Raw genomic sequence first — 16139 nt, forward strand, 5'->3', positions numbered from 1 at the left:
AAGCAACCCTAAATCAGACACTGCCCCACAGCACACAGGACTGGTGCTCTGACAAGTGAAAATGACATGAATTCCCTATTTGCAATAATGAACTGCTCTCCTCATTGTTTTTCCAGTGTCAAGTCCTGCTTTCAGAACATGGAGATTTGCAAGCGAAGAGTCAATATGTATGACACAGTGAATCAGAGTAAGACGCCTTTCATCACACATGTGGCTCCAAGCACATCGAGCAATCTAACAATGACCTTCAGCAACCAGCTCAGCACAGTGCACAACCAGGTATGTGCACGGTGCAGACTCCCACCCTTGGGTCTAATCGTTTTGCTGACATTTGCTTTATAAAAGGTGATCAGAGATATCATTGCAACAAGGAAACTCCAGGAAATGACAGACAGTCCACATAATTGCATTTCCTTTTGTTTCTCGGAAGTTTCACTGTTCTAAGGCAGTTACTTTCAGAAATCATTGGAAAAATCCAGGAATTCTACAGGATCAGATGTAGACCATTCAACCTGTCAAGCCAGTTCCACCTTTTCTGTTAGATTATGGCTGATCTGTATTTCATCTCTATTTACCTGCCTTTGCTACCCTTATCTAATGAAAAATCAATCAACCTCGGTTTTGCAGATTTCAAATTGACCTCATGATCCCCACAGTCTCTTGGACAGTGAGTTCAAATTATTGGGAGACAGTTTATTAAGTCATGCTATGTGGTAAGTGTAGTAGGTTTGGAAAAAACAAGTAGCTTTGGACTTAGGTTCTAAAGCTTTCTTGGCTAATCCTTGTGTCGTACCTAGAATTGTGGTAGATTAATTGTAAACAATTGAAAACTTTGCTTGGTCAACAACTGCTTTCTCATTGAATCGTGTGATGACTACAAGGGGCAGAAAACAAACCAGATGGCCACTTGCATTTTATTATATGGATTTTCTATTTCCATTACTTGTTTGTGCAAAAGTACTTTCTGATTTCAATTCTTAAATGACCAAGTTCATATTTCCATTCTTCTGGTTTGCTTACCCGCTGAAATAGTTTCTCTGTCCTTATTGAATGACTTAGTAATTTTATAGATTCCAACTAGAACATTGAACATAGAACAGGCCCTTCGGCCCACAATGTTGTGCCGACCTACTATCCTACTAAGATCAAACTACCCTGCATACCCTACATTTTACTATCCTCCATGTGCCTATCCAAGAGTCGCTTAAAAGTCTCTAAAGTATCTGACTAGATCACTAATTAATCAAGGCCATACAAATAACAGAAAGTGCTGGAGACCTCCGCAGGTCTGTCAGCATCTGTGGAGACAGAATCAGAGTTAACATTTTGAATCGTATGGCTGTTCAGAACTGGAAGAGTCTGGAAAATGTGCTTTTTTTATGTTGTTGGCAAAGGGGGGAGGAGAAGCAAGTGGAACATATTGTGACAGTGCCCAAAGCAAAACAGAAAGGGTGTGATAATGGTGGTAAACAAGGGGCTGAGGTAGAAATGATAGGTGTGAAATGGAGAAAATGGGTATAATCTCTTGAGAGCCATGTTAACAATACACAAACATGGCATGGCCTGAGAGGAAATGGATGTAAGAAAAATGGAGGACAGAGATCATTCTCTGAAACTGTGAAATTTGATATGAATAGTCATTTAGTTTTCCCATTTTGGGCTAGAAAATGAAGCAGTATGGATGACATCATCAATGTATCAGAGAAAGAGTTGTAGGCAGGGGCCCAAATAGGACTGGAGTAAGGAATATTCCAAATACCCCACAAAGGGGCAGGCATAGCTGGGTACCCATAGCCACAGCTTTGACTTGGAGAGAGTGAAATGAGTTAAAGGAGAAGTTGTTCAAAGTGATGACCAGCTCATCAGGTGAAGGACGGTGGTGGTGGAAAGGGATTGTTCAGCCACCTTTTCAAGGAAAAAAAGTGGACAGCCTTCAGATGATCTTAATGGGAGATGGCTGTGTAGAAGAGGTGAACAGGAGAGGGCTAGGAACAGAAAACTGGAAATTATGGAACCAAAAATAGTGTCAGAATGTTTGGAAAGTTTCATCAATTTTGCTTCCAATTTCCATCCTTCGTCCACTTCTACCTGGTCAATCTCTGACTCTTCTCTCCCTTTCCTCGACTTCTGTTTCCATTTCTGGTGATAAACTGTCCTCAAATGTCCACTACAAACCCACTGGCTCCCAGTTACCTCAACTACATTTCCTTATAACCTACGTCCTGCAAGGACTTCATTCCATTCTCCCAGTTTCCTCATCTCCTTTGCATCTGTTCTGATGATGCCATCTAACTTTTACATGGTCCCCTTTTTCCCCAATTGGGGATTCCCCCACTGTTGTTGACAAGGCCCCCAAACATATTCAACCTTCTTCCGCACTTCTACCCTCAACCCTTCCCATCCCTCCCAGAACAATGTTAGGAAGGGTTTTCATTGTCTTTACTTTCCACCCTACTAGTCTCTATTCAGAGGATTATCCTTCACCATTTCCGTCATGTCTAGCAGGGTTCCATCACCAAATACATACACCCCTGTCCTCCACTGTCAGCATTCCCACAGGGGCAGTTCCATCTGTGACTCTCAGGCACACTCTTCCGTCACTTCTATTGCTTCCTTACTCCTTCATGGCACCTTCCAAATTGCAGCCTATAGGACTCAATATTGAGTTCTACAACTTCAGAGCACGAACCGTAACCTCCATTTTTCCAACATTCATCCCAGCAATGGTACACCCAGTTTAGAGCTCTAACCCTCCTGACCATTAACACTCCCTTTGTCTTTTGCTCACTATTTGTTCCACTTGCTCCTCCCCCTCTGCCAACAGATTTTTTTTAAAAAAATCACCATTTTCCAACCCCTCAACTGAAGAGACATTGTGTCAGACCTGAAACGTTAACTCTATTTCTCTCCACAAATGATACCAGACCTGCTGAGTTTCTCAAACATTTCCTTTTTAAAGTTTATGCAGCCTGTTCTCTCTCAATTTAACCCTCTAAGTCCTATTGTCATTCTGGTGAATCTGTCTTGTCTCCCTTTCAATCTATAATATTATCTGAGATTTTATGGCCAAACCTGAAAGAAATACTCCATATGGGATTTGAAGGGCCCTGTACAACTGAAGCACCATTTCCTTACTTTTAATTTTCAGTCCTCTTGAAATAAAGGATAACATTTCTCAAGGCTTTAGATTATTCCATATATCTGTGCACTAGCATTCAGTCACAGATCAGATCCGAGTATCGTAAACCAAATCTACACCATCCACAAACAAATAAACAGCTAGTTTAAATAGTCATCTGGTTCAAGTCAACATAAGCTACAAGTGGGCAGCCAGAGACTGAAGAATCAAAACTGAAGGCAGGTTACAGCTGGATATTTGTACTGATTGTTTAGAACCAGCTTAACATGAAGTTGGACACAAAATGATCCAAGCGAGGTTAAACCAGTTTCAAGTCAGCCAGGTAGTTATTAAGTAATTGTCAACAATAAAACATGGAGCCAAACCAGGCAGACAAGCTTAAAGTGGTCTGAATGAGCAACACAGACCAGATAGACAATGAAATCTGAAATGAGTCAGCTCTTCTGTTAGTCAGACAAATGGATGGAAATGGCTGGAAGTCTCAGCTTAATTGGACAGAATATACCATAGGTTGAGAGAATTAAATGGCTTACAATTAGGCCAATGATTTTGAAGACAAGCATTCCATAAAACTTGCAAAAGCCACTCTGTCAGTTAACAGTGAATTAATGCACTTCTCCTGTGATCATATCTGCTTGTAAAACAATATTCTAAAAATAATTACTTGGTAGAGTAAATCTGCTTTGTGTAGAATTGAATAGCCCAAGAGTAATTTCTGCAATGTGCCAAAGTGGAATTTATAATTGGTTTCAGTTAGTTTTAGAAGAGAGGTGATGGCCTAGTGGTATTATCACTAGACTATTAATCCAGAGAACCAGGCAATATCATAGCAGATGGTGGAATTGGAATTCAATTTTCTTATAAATCTGGAATTAAGGGTCTAATGATGATCATGAAACCATTGCTGAGTGTCAGAAAAACCCATCTGATTCACTAATACCCTTTAGGGAAAGATATCTGCCATCCTTACCTGGTCTGGCCGACATATGATTCCAGACTCACAGCAAGGTAGTTAACTCTTAACTGCCCTCTGGGCAATAATTTCTGGCATAGCCAGCAATTCCACATCCCGTGAATGAATTTAATAAACGTAAAAAATGTCCTATCACATCGAATCAGACAAAATGAAATTAAGGAATTCAAATCGTCACTTGTGGTGAGAAGTGCCAGCATGAGAACTAGGATGCCTTTCATTGTTGAGTAGCCTGCAAGCACAATGTCAAGTCTGGAAAGGCCAGAATGTCAATTTGACTGAGGTGCTGGAGGACAGCTGGAAGCTGGAGCTATTAACCCATAAAGACTCATTCCCTTAAGGAGAGAGCGAGACATAAAATAGCAAGAATCTGACAATCTCTTACATCTTGTGTTTCTTTTTTAATCAACCTGTTCAGATGTGTTGTGGCACACTTCCTGGGGCAGGTGGGACTTGAATTGAACTCCAGTTCAGAGATACAGACACTACCACTATGTCACAAGAACCCTCCATTCATGTTAAACACTCAAAGTGATTGTTCTTGGTTAGCTATCCCAACAACCTAAATATGGTTTTTATTGTGAAGATGATAATGTTCAAACTGAAAACTAAACATGAGCAACAGTGAATTGCCAAGGTCATTCACAGGCCAGTTGGAAACTAGTCACTTAGCTCCCACTTTGATGAATAAATACTTAACTGTTGGGTAAACAGGAACTCCATATGTTAGAACAGCTCACACTGGGATTTCAGCCTTAAAGAGCCATTGCTGCATCTGTGTTGGCAAAACTTCTTTGTCACATTAATCATTATGATATTACTCACAAAGTGAAAGCTCAATTTTCCTCGGAAAATATGACTTGTGTCTCCTTTGGGAGCTATCCTTCCTCAAAAACAGAAGCAGCTTTAAGGATAAGTTCAAGACTTGAAATTGAGTTGCATAGCTGGACTGGCAGTCGGTGTCTGTGTTGGCAGATCTGCTAATTGCTCCTGTTTTAAAATCTCACTTGATTTCATCACATTCCCCCAGCAGAGGTCTCTTCTGAGGAAAAACTCTATTTGAGTGAGGCTGAGGTTAGGACCAGTCAACCTCAGCAACGGTTGTGGCAGTACTCAAAACAGATCAACTTCTCCTCCTTCATCTGTTGACAGCAGCCATCTTCCCGGAACGAATTTGTTTCTGATGGCACACAGCTATGTGAAGTGTTGCACATATACCTCCCTCTTACCTTTTTAAAAAAAATGAGTTTAGAAATCAGAAGTGTCCTGGAGATCAATCAGGTGCACACTGAGTTGAATTACCCGATCAAAGTTTAGGTCTCCGTGAAGGGAGGGGGGACTTTAAATTTGCTGGGATCTAGTATCCTTGCTGAAAATGTGTGCAATTTGTACATATGCATGTCTGTTTGGATTTGTGTGTATGTATGTCTGTGCAGATCTTCATTGTGTCTGCACGTGTGTGTTCACATGTGAGTGTGTGTACATATATATATAGTATGTGCATGCACGTATGCATATACAGTTGTATGTATACTTCTACACGACAAGTTTAGGATAAGTTGTGCTCAAAAGTGACCTTCAGGGTAAAGGTAAAGGAGGTGCCTTTCATCTATGATCACCATAACTGATTTTCAGCTGGTTAGGAGAGTGAAGGAGGGGAAATAAAATAACAATTAAAAAATTAGTTCTTTTTTGCATATTAAAGGATCAGGATGCGGTTGAGAGGAACTATGCTTAATCAGATGAGGAACACAACAACAGCTGAAACCTATTTGCAATTTTGAAGTGAAAACTAGCATGAATTTAACCCTTGAGTACCACAGTATTTTTACTACAAATACATTTTATATTTGCCCCCAAGGACATTCCAAACCATGAAAAAGAGATAAGGAACACAATTTTCAAAAAGATGTGCATCATCACTTTTTATATTGAATGAAATCAAAGCTGTTAAAAAGTTTTAATTTCTGTTCAAAGTTTGCAAATAGAAATTGTCCACTTAAGTTTTACAGCCAGTCATTTCAAAATTCAGTTGCACCTTGAGCACTTTTCCCCTCTGTAGGGCAAAGAGAGAGAAGCAAAGCAAACTCCTTCACAGTGCTTTGTCGATCCGTTAATATGTGGTGGGTATTTCCCCCATATCTTGCTGCAGTTGTAAGGAGAATGTGTTGTACACGATTTCCTGCCGAAAAAATAAAGGCTCAGCTGGTGATTGTTTGTGCAGCCATGTAAATGAATCTTGGCGGTAGGCTCAGAACAGATAAAGCATAGATTCATTTCAGTGTTGGTCTTAAATTCATTCAGTTTGGTCTTAAATAGTTAAATTGCAATGACAGGCTAAACATGGCTTGCATTTCCTTGAGGTTACAATGTTGAGAGGTCATGGGGAGGTGGTGGCCCAATGGTATTATTGCTCAACTAATAATTCAAAGATCCAGACTAATACTCTGCGGACATAGGTTCAAATCCCATGAAATTTGAATTCAGTTATTAAACATGGAATTAAAGATGTATCTAATGGTAACCATAACCATTGTCATAAGAACACATCTGGTTACTAATGTCCTTTAGGGAAGGAAAATCTGGCCTCATATGACTCCAGGTCCATGGCAATGTGGTTGACTGTAAGCCAGCCAGTCAGTTGTATGTAACTATGTCGAAGTCTGATAAAATGGATGTACCACCCAGCGCTGGTGAAGACAACAAGAAACACAATCCTGTCAATTGTGCAAATTCTTCCTCATAACACTCTGGAGCTTATGTCAAAATTGGAAAAACGGTCCTACACACTAGTCGAGCAACAGCCTGACTCATCCCTGAGGTGGTGGCACAGTGGTTCATGGTCAGAAGAGATTTGCTCTAGTAGTCCTCAATATTGACTTGGGATGCCATCAGGTCTCTTGGCATTAGGTCAAACATGAGCAATGAAAACACGTCTCAGCTGATAATCAGTTCTCAATATTGGAGCTCCTGGAGTATGCTATGAGGGTGACAATGGCACAGAATGTACTCTGATTTAGGGTCTTCGCTGTACATTACAAAATGTGGCTTGGCAGCTGTAATATTGACTGAACTGGTCAAGGCTAAACAGACATAGCTGATATACTGGGCCTCCAGATAGTGATAAGTGAACCAACAAGAGAGAAGAAAGGGACTTGACCTTGTCCTCACCAATCCACTGTTGCAGATGCACCTGTATAAGACAGTATTGGTCAGAATGACCACCACACAGCACATTCACATAGAAGATCCTCAACATCATGATGTGGGACACTACCATGTACTGAATTGGATAGATTTTGAACATTTCTAGTTACTCAAGACTACAGATTCATGAGGAACTGTGAGCCATCAGCAGCAGAAGAATTGTATGTTACCAGAATGTGTAATCTCAGGCTCAGAATATCTCCCATCTGCAATTATCATCATGCTAGAGGATCAAATTTAGTTTAATGATAAGTGCAGGAGGGCATGCCAGGACCAGCACCCAGCATACCTAAAAATGAGAGATCAACCTAGTGAAGCTACAAAACAGCTCTCCTTATGTGTAAAACACCATAAGCAGCATACGATTGACAAAACTAAGTGATCCCGGAACAATGGATCAGATCTAAGCTCTGCAGTCCAGTGCTTTCAATCATGAATGGAGGTAGAACATCAAACCACTGTATTAGAAGACTTCACAAATATTCCTTTTCTCAACGATAGGGGAACCAAGTCATCAGTGTGAAAGACAAGGATAAAATATTTACAAGCATGTTTAGCCAAAAGTGCTAAACATACGATTCTTCTTGGCCTCCTGCTAAATTCTTGAACATCACAGATGCCAGATTTTAGCCAATTTGATCCACTCCGTGTGATATCAAGAAATGGCAGAAGCCACGGGATACTGTAAAGACCGTGGGTCCTGACAATCGTACTAAAGATGTGCTCAATCCACACCCTCAGCCAAGCTGATCTAGTACAGTTACAACACTGATATCTACCCGGCCTTTGGAAATTTTCCCTCAGATGTGCATTAATCATGACATCTTAGGAAAACTTCAGTTTGTTGCCTGTGCCTCCTTCTTCTGTTTTAATGAAGTTGAAGTTTTCTTCACAAGGTTGTAATGTTCATATATTTTATGCAATTGGGTAGTTTCCTTCTCATGCAATAAATCATACTGTCAGCGTATAGGCATACTGGTTTATTTTTACTTGAAGCATCTCAAATATGCCCTACTATTTCCAGCAGCAGACCTGTAGGAGGCAGTACTGCACCCGCGTATTATACAGTGACAGACCTACAGCCACCTGTACTGTACCCTGGTAATATACAGTGACAGGCCTACAGCCATCTATACTGTATCCCAGTAATTTACAGTGACAGACCTACAGCCACCAGTAATATACAGTGACAGACCTAAAGCCACCAGTACTATACCCCAGTAATATACAGTGTCAGACCTACAGCCACCAGTACTGTACTCCAGTATTATACAGTAATAGACCTATGTTCACAAGTTACTGTACCCCAGTAGTAGAGTGATAGGCATGAATCCACTTGTACTATACTCTAGTATTATAGAATGAAAGATATGAATCCACCAGTTGGCCGACCCAGCATTACACAGTGCCTGATCTGTACCCACTAATCTACTACTTGAATGTGACATTGATAGATCTGTACCCACTCGTACTGTTCCTTAGTATTATCATAGAATCCCTACAGTGTGGAAGCAGGCCATTCATCCCATCGAGTCCACACCGCCCCTCCGAAGAGCATCCCACCCACACCCTATCCTATCCCTGCACTTTCTCATGGCTAATCCACCTAGCCACACGTGCCGAACACTATGAGCAATTTAACATGGCCAGTCCACCTAACCCGTACATTTTCGGACTGTGGGAGGAAACTGGAGCGTGCACAGGACACCCACGCAGACATGGGGAGAAACTCCAAACAGAAAGTCGCCCGAGGCTGAAATCAAACCCCGGTCCCTGGCGCTGTGAGGCAGCAGTGCTAATCACTGAGCTACCGTGCTGCCCCAGTTATATCCAGTAACGGACTTTAATCCATTGCTCCTCCAGAGCTAAATGTTTAGAGTAAGGTTGCAAAATTTATATTGATCCTAAAGTGTTATTGTTTATCACAAGGGGAATTGACATCAAAAGTAGGAAGGTTATATTTCAGTTATATAGGACCCTGGTGAAACTAATCTGTGCTCAGTATTCGTCACCTTATTAAAGGAAGGACTTCAATGCATTTGCAGCAGTTCAGAGAAGGTTTTTACGACTAATGTGTGAAATAGGCAGGTTGTCTTATAAGAAAAGGTTGGACACACTAGGCTTGCATCTACTGGAGTAAGATATGACTTGATTTAAACATTAGAGATCCTGAAGGGTCTTGCCAGGGTAGGTGCAGAGAGGATGTTTCCTCTTATGGGAGAATTTACAATGAGAAGTCGCTGTCTAAAATTCAGGGGTAGCCCATTTAATAATAAAGACTGGATGAATTTTTTTGAAACAGAAGTCTTTGGAATGCTATTCCTGAAAAGGTGATGGAAGCAGAGTCCTTGAATATTTTTAAGGCAGAGATGGGTAGATTCTTTGTATGCAAGGGGGGTGGTGAAGGGATATCAGTAGATAGACAGGAATGCAGACTGAGATTACAATCAGATCAGCCATGATCCTATTGAATAGCACAGCAAGCTCAAGGGGCTGAATGGCCTATTCCAGCTCCTGATATTTATGTAAATAGATAATTTGTGAAAGTCAATGCAATTCAACCACACATTACTAACTTTGTGGAAAATTGGACCTTTGCTTCTTGTTTTATATTTAGAGATAATTATTGTTTAAAAAGATGTATTCCAAAGTAAGGAAGCATTTTCAACAGCACTTTGGTAAATATGCTATCACACAAGGTTTGTCAGATAACAAAACTCAGGATTTTCTGAATATGCATTGTTCTTCCAATATAAGGCTCCAAAAATTTGATTTCAAACAAGATGAGATATTCATGATATATAATGTAATCTGATGATCTGCTATGCATATTTTTCACCCTTTTCAAAAAAAATGGACATTTTAAACTTAATATCTCATGCTGCAGGAAATCAAATTGTTTTAATCAAGATTTTGTGCTTATGTTTTAATTTCTCCTCCCCAAACAACCTTGCTTACCATCTCCTGTTATTTGTGTTAAATCCCATCATCCCTTTAGGCCAACAGCCTGGCTCCCACATCCACAAGTGCCACCCTTTCCCTTGCCAACCCTGATGTCTCCTTACTTAACTACCAATCTGCACTTTACCAGCCTTCAGCAGCATCCATGGCAGCTGTTGCCCAAAGGAGCATGCCACTGCAGACGGGAGCTTCGCAGCTGTGTGCTCGTCCTGACCCCTTCCAACAAGCCTTGATTGTGTGTCCGCCTGGATTTCAAGGTGAGATGTGTTTTGTTTGCCTTAGGGTCTTCACACTGCTGCTTTGGTAACTTCACATCTTTGTAGTTTAAACACCTGGCACTATTTCCTATTGTACTGAAAGTAGTTTCACCTACTGCTGTCCCATTCCCCACAATAAGATTCTTCAGCCTACTTAGCAATCAGCAGACCAAGGCAGTGCTGAGATTGGTACCTGGCCTATGCATCTAGGGGAAAAGGAGGTGTTACAATTAAGACCTAACAGACTGGAGCTCTTTTTTTGAGAAAAGAGAAGACTGATTGGTAACCTGACTGGCATCTTACAAATTATGGATGTTTTGATATTGTAGACATAAACTCCACTTGGGGTGGACTTCAAAACGAAGGGCCATGAATATAAGAAAGTCACAAATGAATCCAGTAGAACACTCAGGATTAACTGATTTACCAAGACAATGATTAGCATGTGGACCTCGCTATCATAAGGAGTGGTTGAGGCAAATAGTATGAGCACATTTATGAGTAATTCAGATAAATGCATGATGGTGGGGTAAGATTAAAGATGGGAGGAGACTCAAGACAGTACAACCTAAGGGACTGAATATTCTATTTCTGTGCTATAAATGTCATGCAGTTGGATTGAGGAACTAGCGATGATGATCAAGAGAAGGATAGGAATCAGACTGAGCTCCCATTTCTGCCCGCTTGCTGAAAACAGTATGAATGTTGAATGAGAGCAGGATTAGATTGAACTGAGATGATCTCAAAGGTCAAATGGTATGCTACTTGAATATGAAAAAGGGTAGTGCACTGGAGAGTGTCTGTTGCTGTTGGAATCTGGCAGGATGATTGCTTTTGAAAATAGCGTGCATCAAATCTTGACAGACCTTGTCTGCTTCACACAGACCATTCTGTTTTTCTTCCTGCATCTCAAATGTTCTCTCATTGATGCCAATAGGATTGCAGGCTTCTCCAACCAAGCATGCTGGGTACTCTGTCCGAATGGAGAATGCTCTTCCAATTGTTACGCAGGCTCCAGGAGCTCAGCCTCTTCAGATCCAGCCTGGCCTACTGACACAGGTAGTTGGAATGACTAACGTGTTGTATCTCAACAAACCCTCATGGCACACCCAACATAGACAACGATCAGTGAAACCCAGAAGATTTCTTGTTTGATTTTCATGGACTTGGGATGTCTTCTTAGACCTTAAATGCATTGACCAGATCCAAATTTTGCTAGAAAGAAAAAATGGATGGGGCATGATTCACACAGACACCTGAACTCAGCTGAGTTCAAACAGAATAGTCAGAACTGCAGATGCTGGAGTCAGAGATAACACAGTATGGAGAGAAAGGTCTGTCTCCATCTCTGGTGATTGCCTCGAAACCGACATCTATTTCAAGCCCACTGACTCCCACAGCCAGCTGGACTACACCTCCTCTCACCCACCTTCCTGCAAAAATGTGATCCCCTACTCTCAATTTCTCCGCCCCCACCGCGTCTGTTCCCAAGATGGGGCGTTCCACTCCCGCACATCCCAGATGTCCTCCTATTTCAAGGACCGCAACTTCCCCCCCTTCGGTGGTTGAAAATGCCCTCAACCGCAACTCTTGTGTTTCCCACACCTCTGCCCTCACATCCTTTCCCCCCAACAAAAACAAAGACAGAATCCCTCGTCCTCACATATCACCCCACCAACCTCCGTATCCAATGCATCATTCTCCACCAATTATGCCACGTAAATCTGACCCCACAACCAAAGATATATTTCCCTCCCCACCCTATTTGCCTTCCGTAGGGACCGCTCTCTCCGCAACTCCCTCGTCTGCTCCACAGTCCCCATTAGCCCCACCACCCCCAGCACCTTTCCCAGCATCCACAGGAGGTGCTACACCTTCTCCCAACACCTCCCGCCTTACCTCCATTCAAGGCACCAAACAAACCTTCCACATTAGACAAGGCTTCACCTGCACATCCGTCAACGTGGTCTATTGCATCCGCTGCTCCCGATGTGGCCTTCTCTACATCAGTGAGACCAAGCAGAGGCTTGGAGACCGCTTTGTTGAACACCTGCGCTCTGTTCGCGACTAACGACAACACCTTCCGGTTGCGAACTATTTCCACTCCCACTCCCTGGGTGACATGTCCATTCTGGGCCTCCTCCAGTGTCACAATGATGCTACCTGCAAACTGGAGGAGCAACACCTCATATTCCGCCTCAAGAGCCTACAACCGAATGGTCTCAATGTGTACTTTTCCAATTTCAAAATCTCCCCACCCCCGGCCTCATCCCATGATCAACACTCCCTCTCATCCCCGCCTCCTTGACCTGACACAACCTGTCCATCTTCTCTCCCACCTATCTGCCCCTTCCATCTCACTGACCAATCCCCATCACTCCCTACCTGCACTCAGCTATCACCATCCCACCTACCTTCTCCAGCCCCACCCCTCCTCTCTCTATTTATTTCTGAGCTTCCTTTCCTCTCCCCATTTCTGAAGAAGGGTCTGACCCAAAACATCAACTTTCCTGCTCCTCTGATGCTGCCTGGCCTGCTGTGTTCCTCCAGCTCCACACTGTGTTATATTTGAGTTCAAACAGATACCATTATAGCTGTTACAAGGCTCTTAACCAGCATTGTGGGGAGTCATGAATTGATGGAGTAGATGTAAATGCTGTTGGACTTGTTCTTTAAACTTGGAAAAAGCTGAAGCTTCAAAGTTTCAAAAAAGCCTCTGCTAGGCCACTTTGATTGACAGACATAGGTTAGGGGGGAAAAAGTAGCATCTAGTTATGTATTTCATTAAACCTTTTTGTTGGCATTTCACCATGAACTATGTTATGTGAATTTCAAAAACTACAGTTATCTCAGTATGGTGTTCTGAGTTCAGAGATTGATTGACAGCTTAAAGAGACAAACTGAAGCATTAGTTTTCTTTGATGTGAGATCTGAATAGAAGTATATTTGCTTTTATAAGAGATAACTGTTTTAAGATTTAAAAGCTTTAAATAAATCTTATGAACAGGAGCTTTTCAATATAAAAACTGTAAGAGCAAAAGCTGTGTTCGGTTGTTCAAATTTATTTTTTCATCTCCACATGGCTCCTGGGGACTGTCCATGAATAGTATGGAAGGTATTGAAAGCTATAAGGCTGCTTAAAGCCATAAATTGGCATTAAATTGGTACATAGAATATGAGGGACCATAGAAGAATAGGTGAGGAACATCAACTGGCATGGAAGGTATCAGCTGCCATGGAGATGCTGCAATGCAGGGAAAGAGGAGATGGTGAATCTGGCAATAAGTGTGGGTTAGAAAGCCTAATAGCTCCTAAAGCAGCTTGAACTAAGATTGGCTTCCTAGTTAATACCTCCACCACCACCCCTCCACCTCCCTCTTGTGGCTGCCTACGTTTTTCTTCTGGGGTCAGCAGGACCAACTCTATCTCCCACCTTATCTGCATGCCCACAGTGAACATTGCACATTATAGTTTTTGCTGGGGTGGCCTTGGCAATCTTCTAAATTGAGCTGAAAACAACAAATGTCTGCTTCAGAAGCCAAAATCCATCCCTTAGTCTCTGCAGAGACATTTAATTTCAATTGAACTCATATTTCAGTGGCTGCTGCAATATACTTTGTACCTCTCAGCTAGGGTGAAGTCAAATATTAGACAGAGCTCCCATTATGCACTGGTCACTGTGTGACAGTGAATGTAGCATTTACATGACCTCAGGTCTAATATAAACCTTTGGTGTGGAGACCTTTTATCAAGAAGGTTGTCACAGATCTCCAATGTTGTGCTAATGTTCACTTCCTGGATTCAATCAAAATTTGGAATCAAGTTTCTGGCAACTTGGAAATTATTTTGGAATGAAACTGGGCACAAAGGGGGACAATCTAGAGAAAGTGAAGTTGCACTGGTGGTGGATGTTAACCTCATGAGCATTCCTTATTTTGCTTTTCTTCCTTATAGCAGGCTTGGCCTGGTGGTACCCAGCAGATCCTTTTGCCTCCAGCCTGGCAGCAGCTAACAGGAGTGGCAGCCCACACTTCAATGCAACATGCTACTGTTCTTCCAGAGACAATGGCAGGGGCTCAGCAACTGGCAGACTGGAGGTAGGTTCAACCATTGTGGTCAACTGAAATGAGGTGACTTAATTTTCTCTTTGAAGAGAGAAACAGTGGGAACGTCTTGTGTTCGATCCCTCCACAGAGGGCTGCCAGACCTGCTGAGTTTCTCTAGTGTTTTTTGTTCTTATTTCAGATTTCCAGCATCTGCAGTATCTTGATTTTATCACTTAATTTTCTGTCAGTTTCTTCCTGGATGGAAGAAGGTTATGAAGCACAATCAGAAACCTTTAGTCCCACAAAGCTGCTAGACGACTTGGCCTGGTGTGCTTGTGATACCATGTAATGGCCTATAACTGACATCATCGTCAAAGCTGTGGCTTGCTCAGACTCTGTGTTCGTTAATCAGGTATTTGGCATAGACGACTATCTGACTCCTAACCAGGCTTTACAGATATCTAACAGAGAGTCAGCACTCTTCCTGTAAGATATAGCCTGGTTACCTTAATCCTGAGGACAAGGCATACAGCATTCTGAAGATTCTCCACCAAAAGGTGCACTGAAGTTTAAACTTTTCAGATCACAGCATTTACTAATGCAAACTTCTGGTCAGCTCCAAACTGCTGGTAATTGTTGACACAGCATTATTTTCAGCTGAATAGGATGAATCCCTGCTCCTGATGCGATGTTACATGCTGGGATAGTGTACTTTAGGAGTGGGCAAATCATATGCAGATTGTTTCACTCCTTTTTTTCTTATCCCTGTACAGCGTGTCTTAACCTTTCAGGTGAGATCACTGGTCCAGCCAATCAGTTGCCACTCATCCCTGGTGTATTTCACTTGGAGAACCAAGAATGCTATCCAAGTAGGTCATGATGGAGATCCAACTTAGCCCCGCAGAGACCTGGTCACTCTGTCCCCCTTTTTCCTATTCGGAGGTTTGTCACTTGCTGGTCATATGAATCAGAATTGTTTAATGCGGTTCTAGTCACTTATACGAGAGCTGTCACCAGTCTTACAGAGAGGTCAAGGAGGATTGTCATTAGTTGGACACTTAAATAAGAATTGAAACGAGAATGTGTCACCTGTCACTGCCATTCCTTTGAAATCTAATTGTGAACTCTGCCCAATATACTTCATGCTGCCTGAAAGAAACCATTGCAGTTGGAGCCCATATCAAAAGGACACACTGATCCTTCATTTTTCTTGGAATTAACCCTAACCGGTGAAGTTTTGTAATGAGAAAAATTCTGGAAAGAAGTTGACTACTCATAAGTAGTGAAACACACACTGATGGTTTGTGCTGAGTAAGTATCCTTTAACCTATTTTTGTCTGGCTCAGGAACACCCATCCGCACACCAGCCATTACAATACCATCATGCAGCAGCCGGCCCTCCTGGCGAGTCATGTGACTTTGCCATCTGCTCAGCCTTTGAACATTGGCGTCGCTCATGTAATGAGACAGCAGCCCACTTCAAGCTCCACCTCAAAGAAGAACAAGCAACAGCAGTCCTCCGTTAGGTGCGTAGAATGGGTCAATCAAAGTGTACT

General features: G+C 42.1%; 1 protein-coding gene across 6 annotated transcripts in view; it reads left to right on the forward strand.

The window, feature by feature from the left end:
• hipk2 (homeodomain interacting protein kinase 2) overlaps nucleotides 1-16139 on the forward strand; it is a 240555-nt gene that overhangs the window by 207184 nt on the left and 17232 nt on the right. For 2 of the 6 annotated variants that reach the window (XM_048607605.1, XM_048607606.1), the window contains 5 exons: nucleotides 117-279; nucleotides 10318-10537; nucleotides 11475-11596; nucleotides 14492-14634; nucleotides 15930-16109. In XM_048607605.1, coding sequence (XP_048463562.1) covers nucleotides 117-279; nucleotides 10318-10537; nucleotides 11475-11596; nucleotides 14492-14634; nucleotides 15930-16109 — 828 coding nt within the window. The remainder of the gene's footprint in view (nucleotides 1-116; nucleotides 280-10317; nucleotides 10538-11474; nucleotides 11597-14491; nucleotides 14635-15929; nucleotides 16110-16139) is intronic. The other 4 variants (XM_048607608.1, XM_048607610.1, XM_048607607.1 and 1 more) reach the window with 3 other exon arrangements.

The sequence above is a fragment of the Rhincodon typus genome, chromosome 18 (genome assembly GCF_021869965.1).
Source record: "Rhincodon typus isolate 14 chromosome 18, sRhiTyp1.1, whole genome shotgun sequence".
NCBI classification, from domain to species: domain Eukaryota; kingdom Metazoa; phylum Chordata; class Chondrichthyes; order Orectolobiformes; family Rhincodontidae; genus Rhincodon; species Rhincodon typus.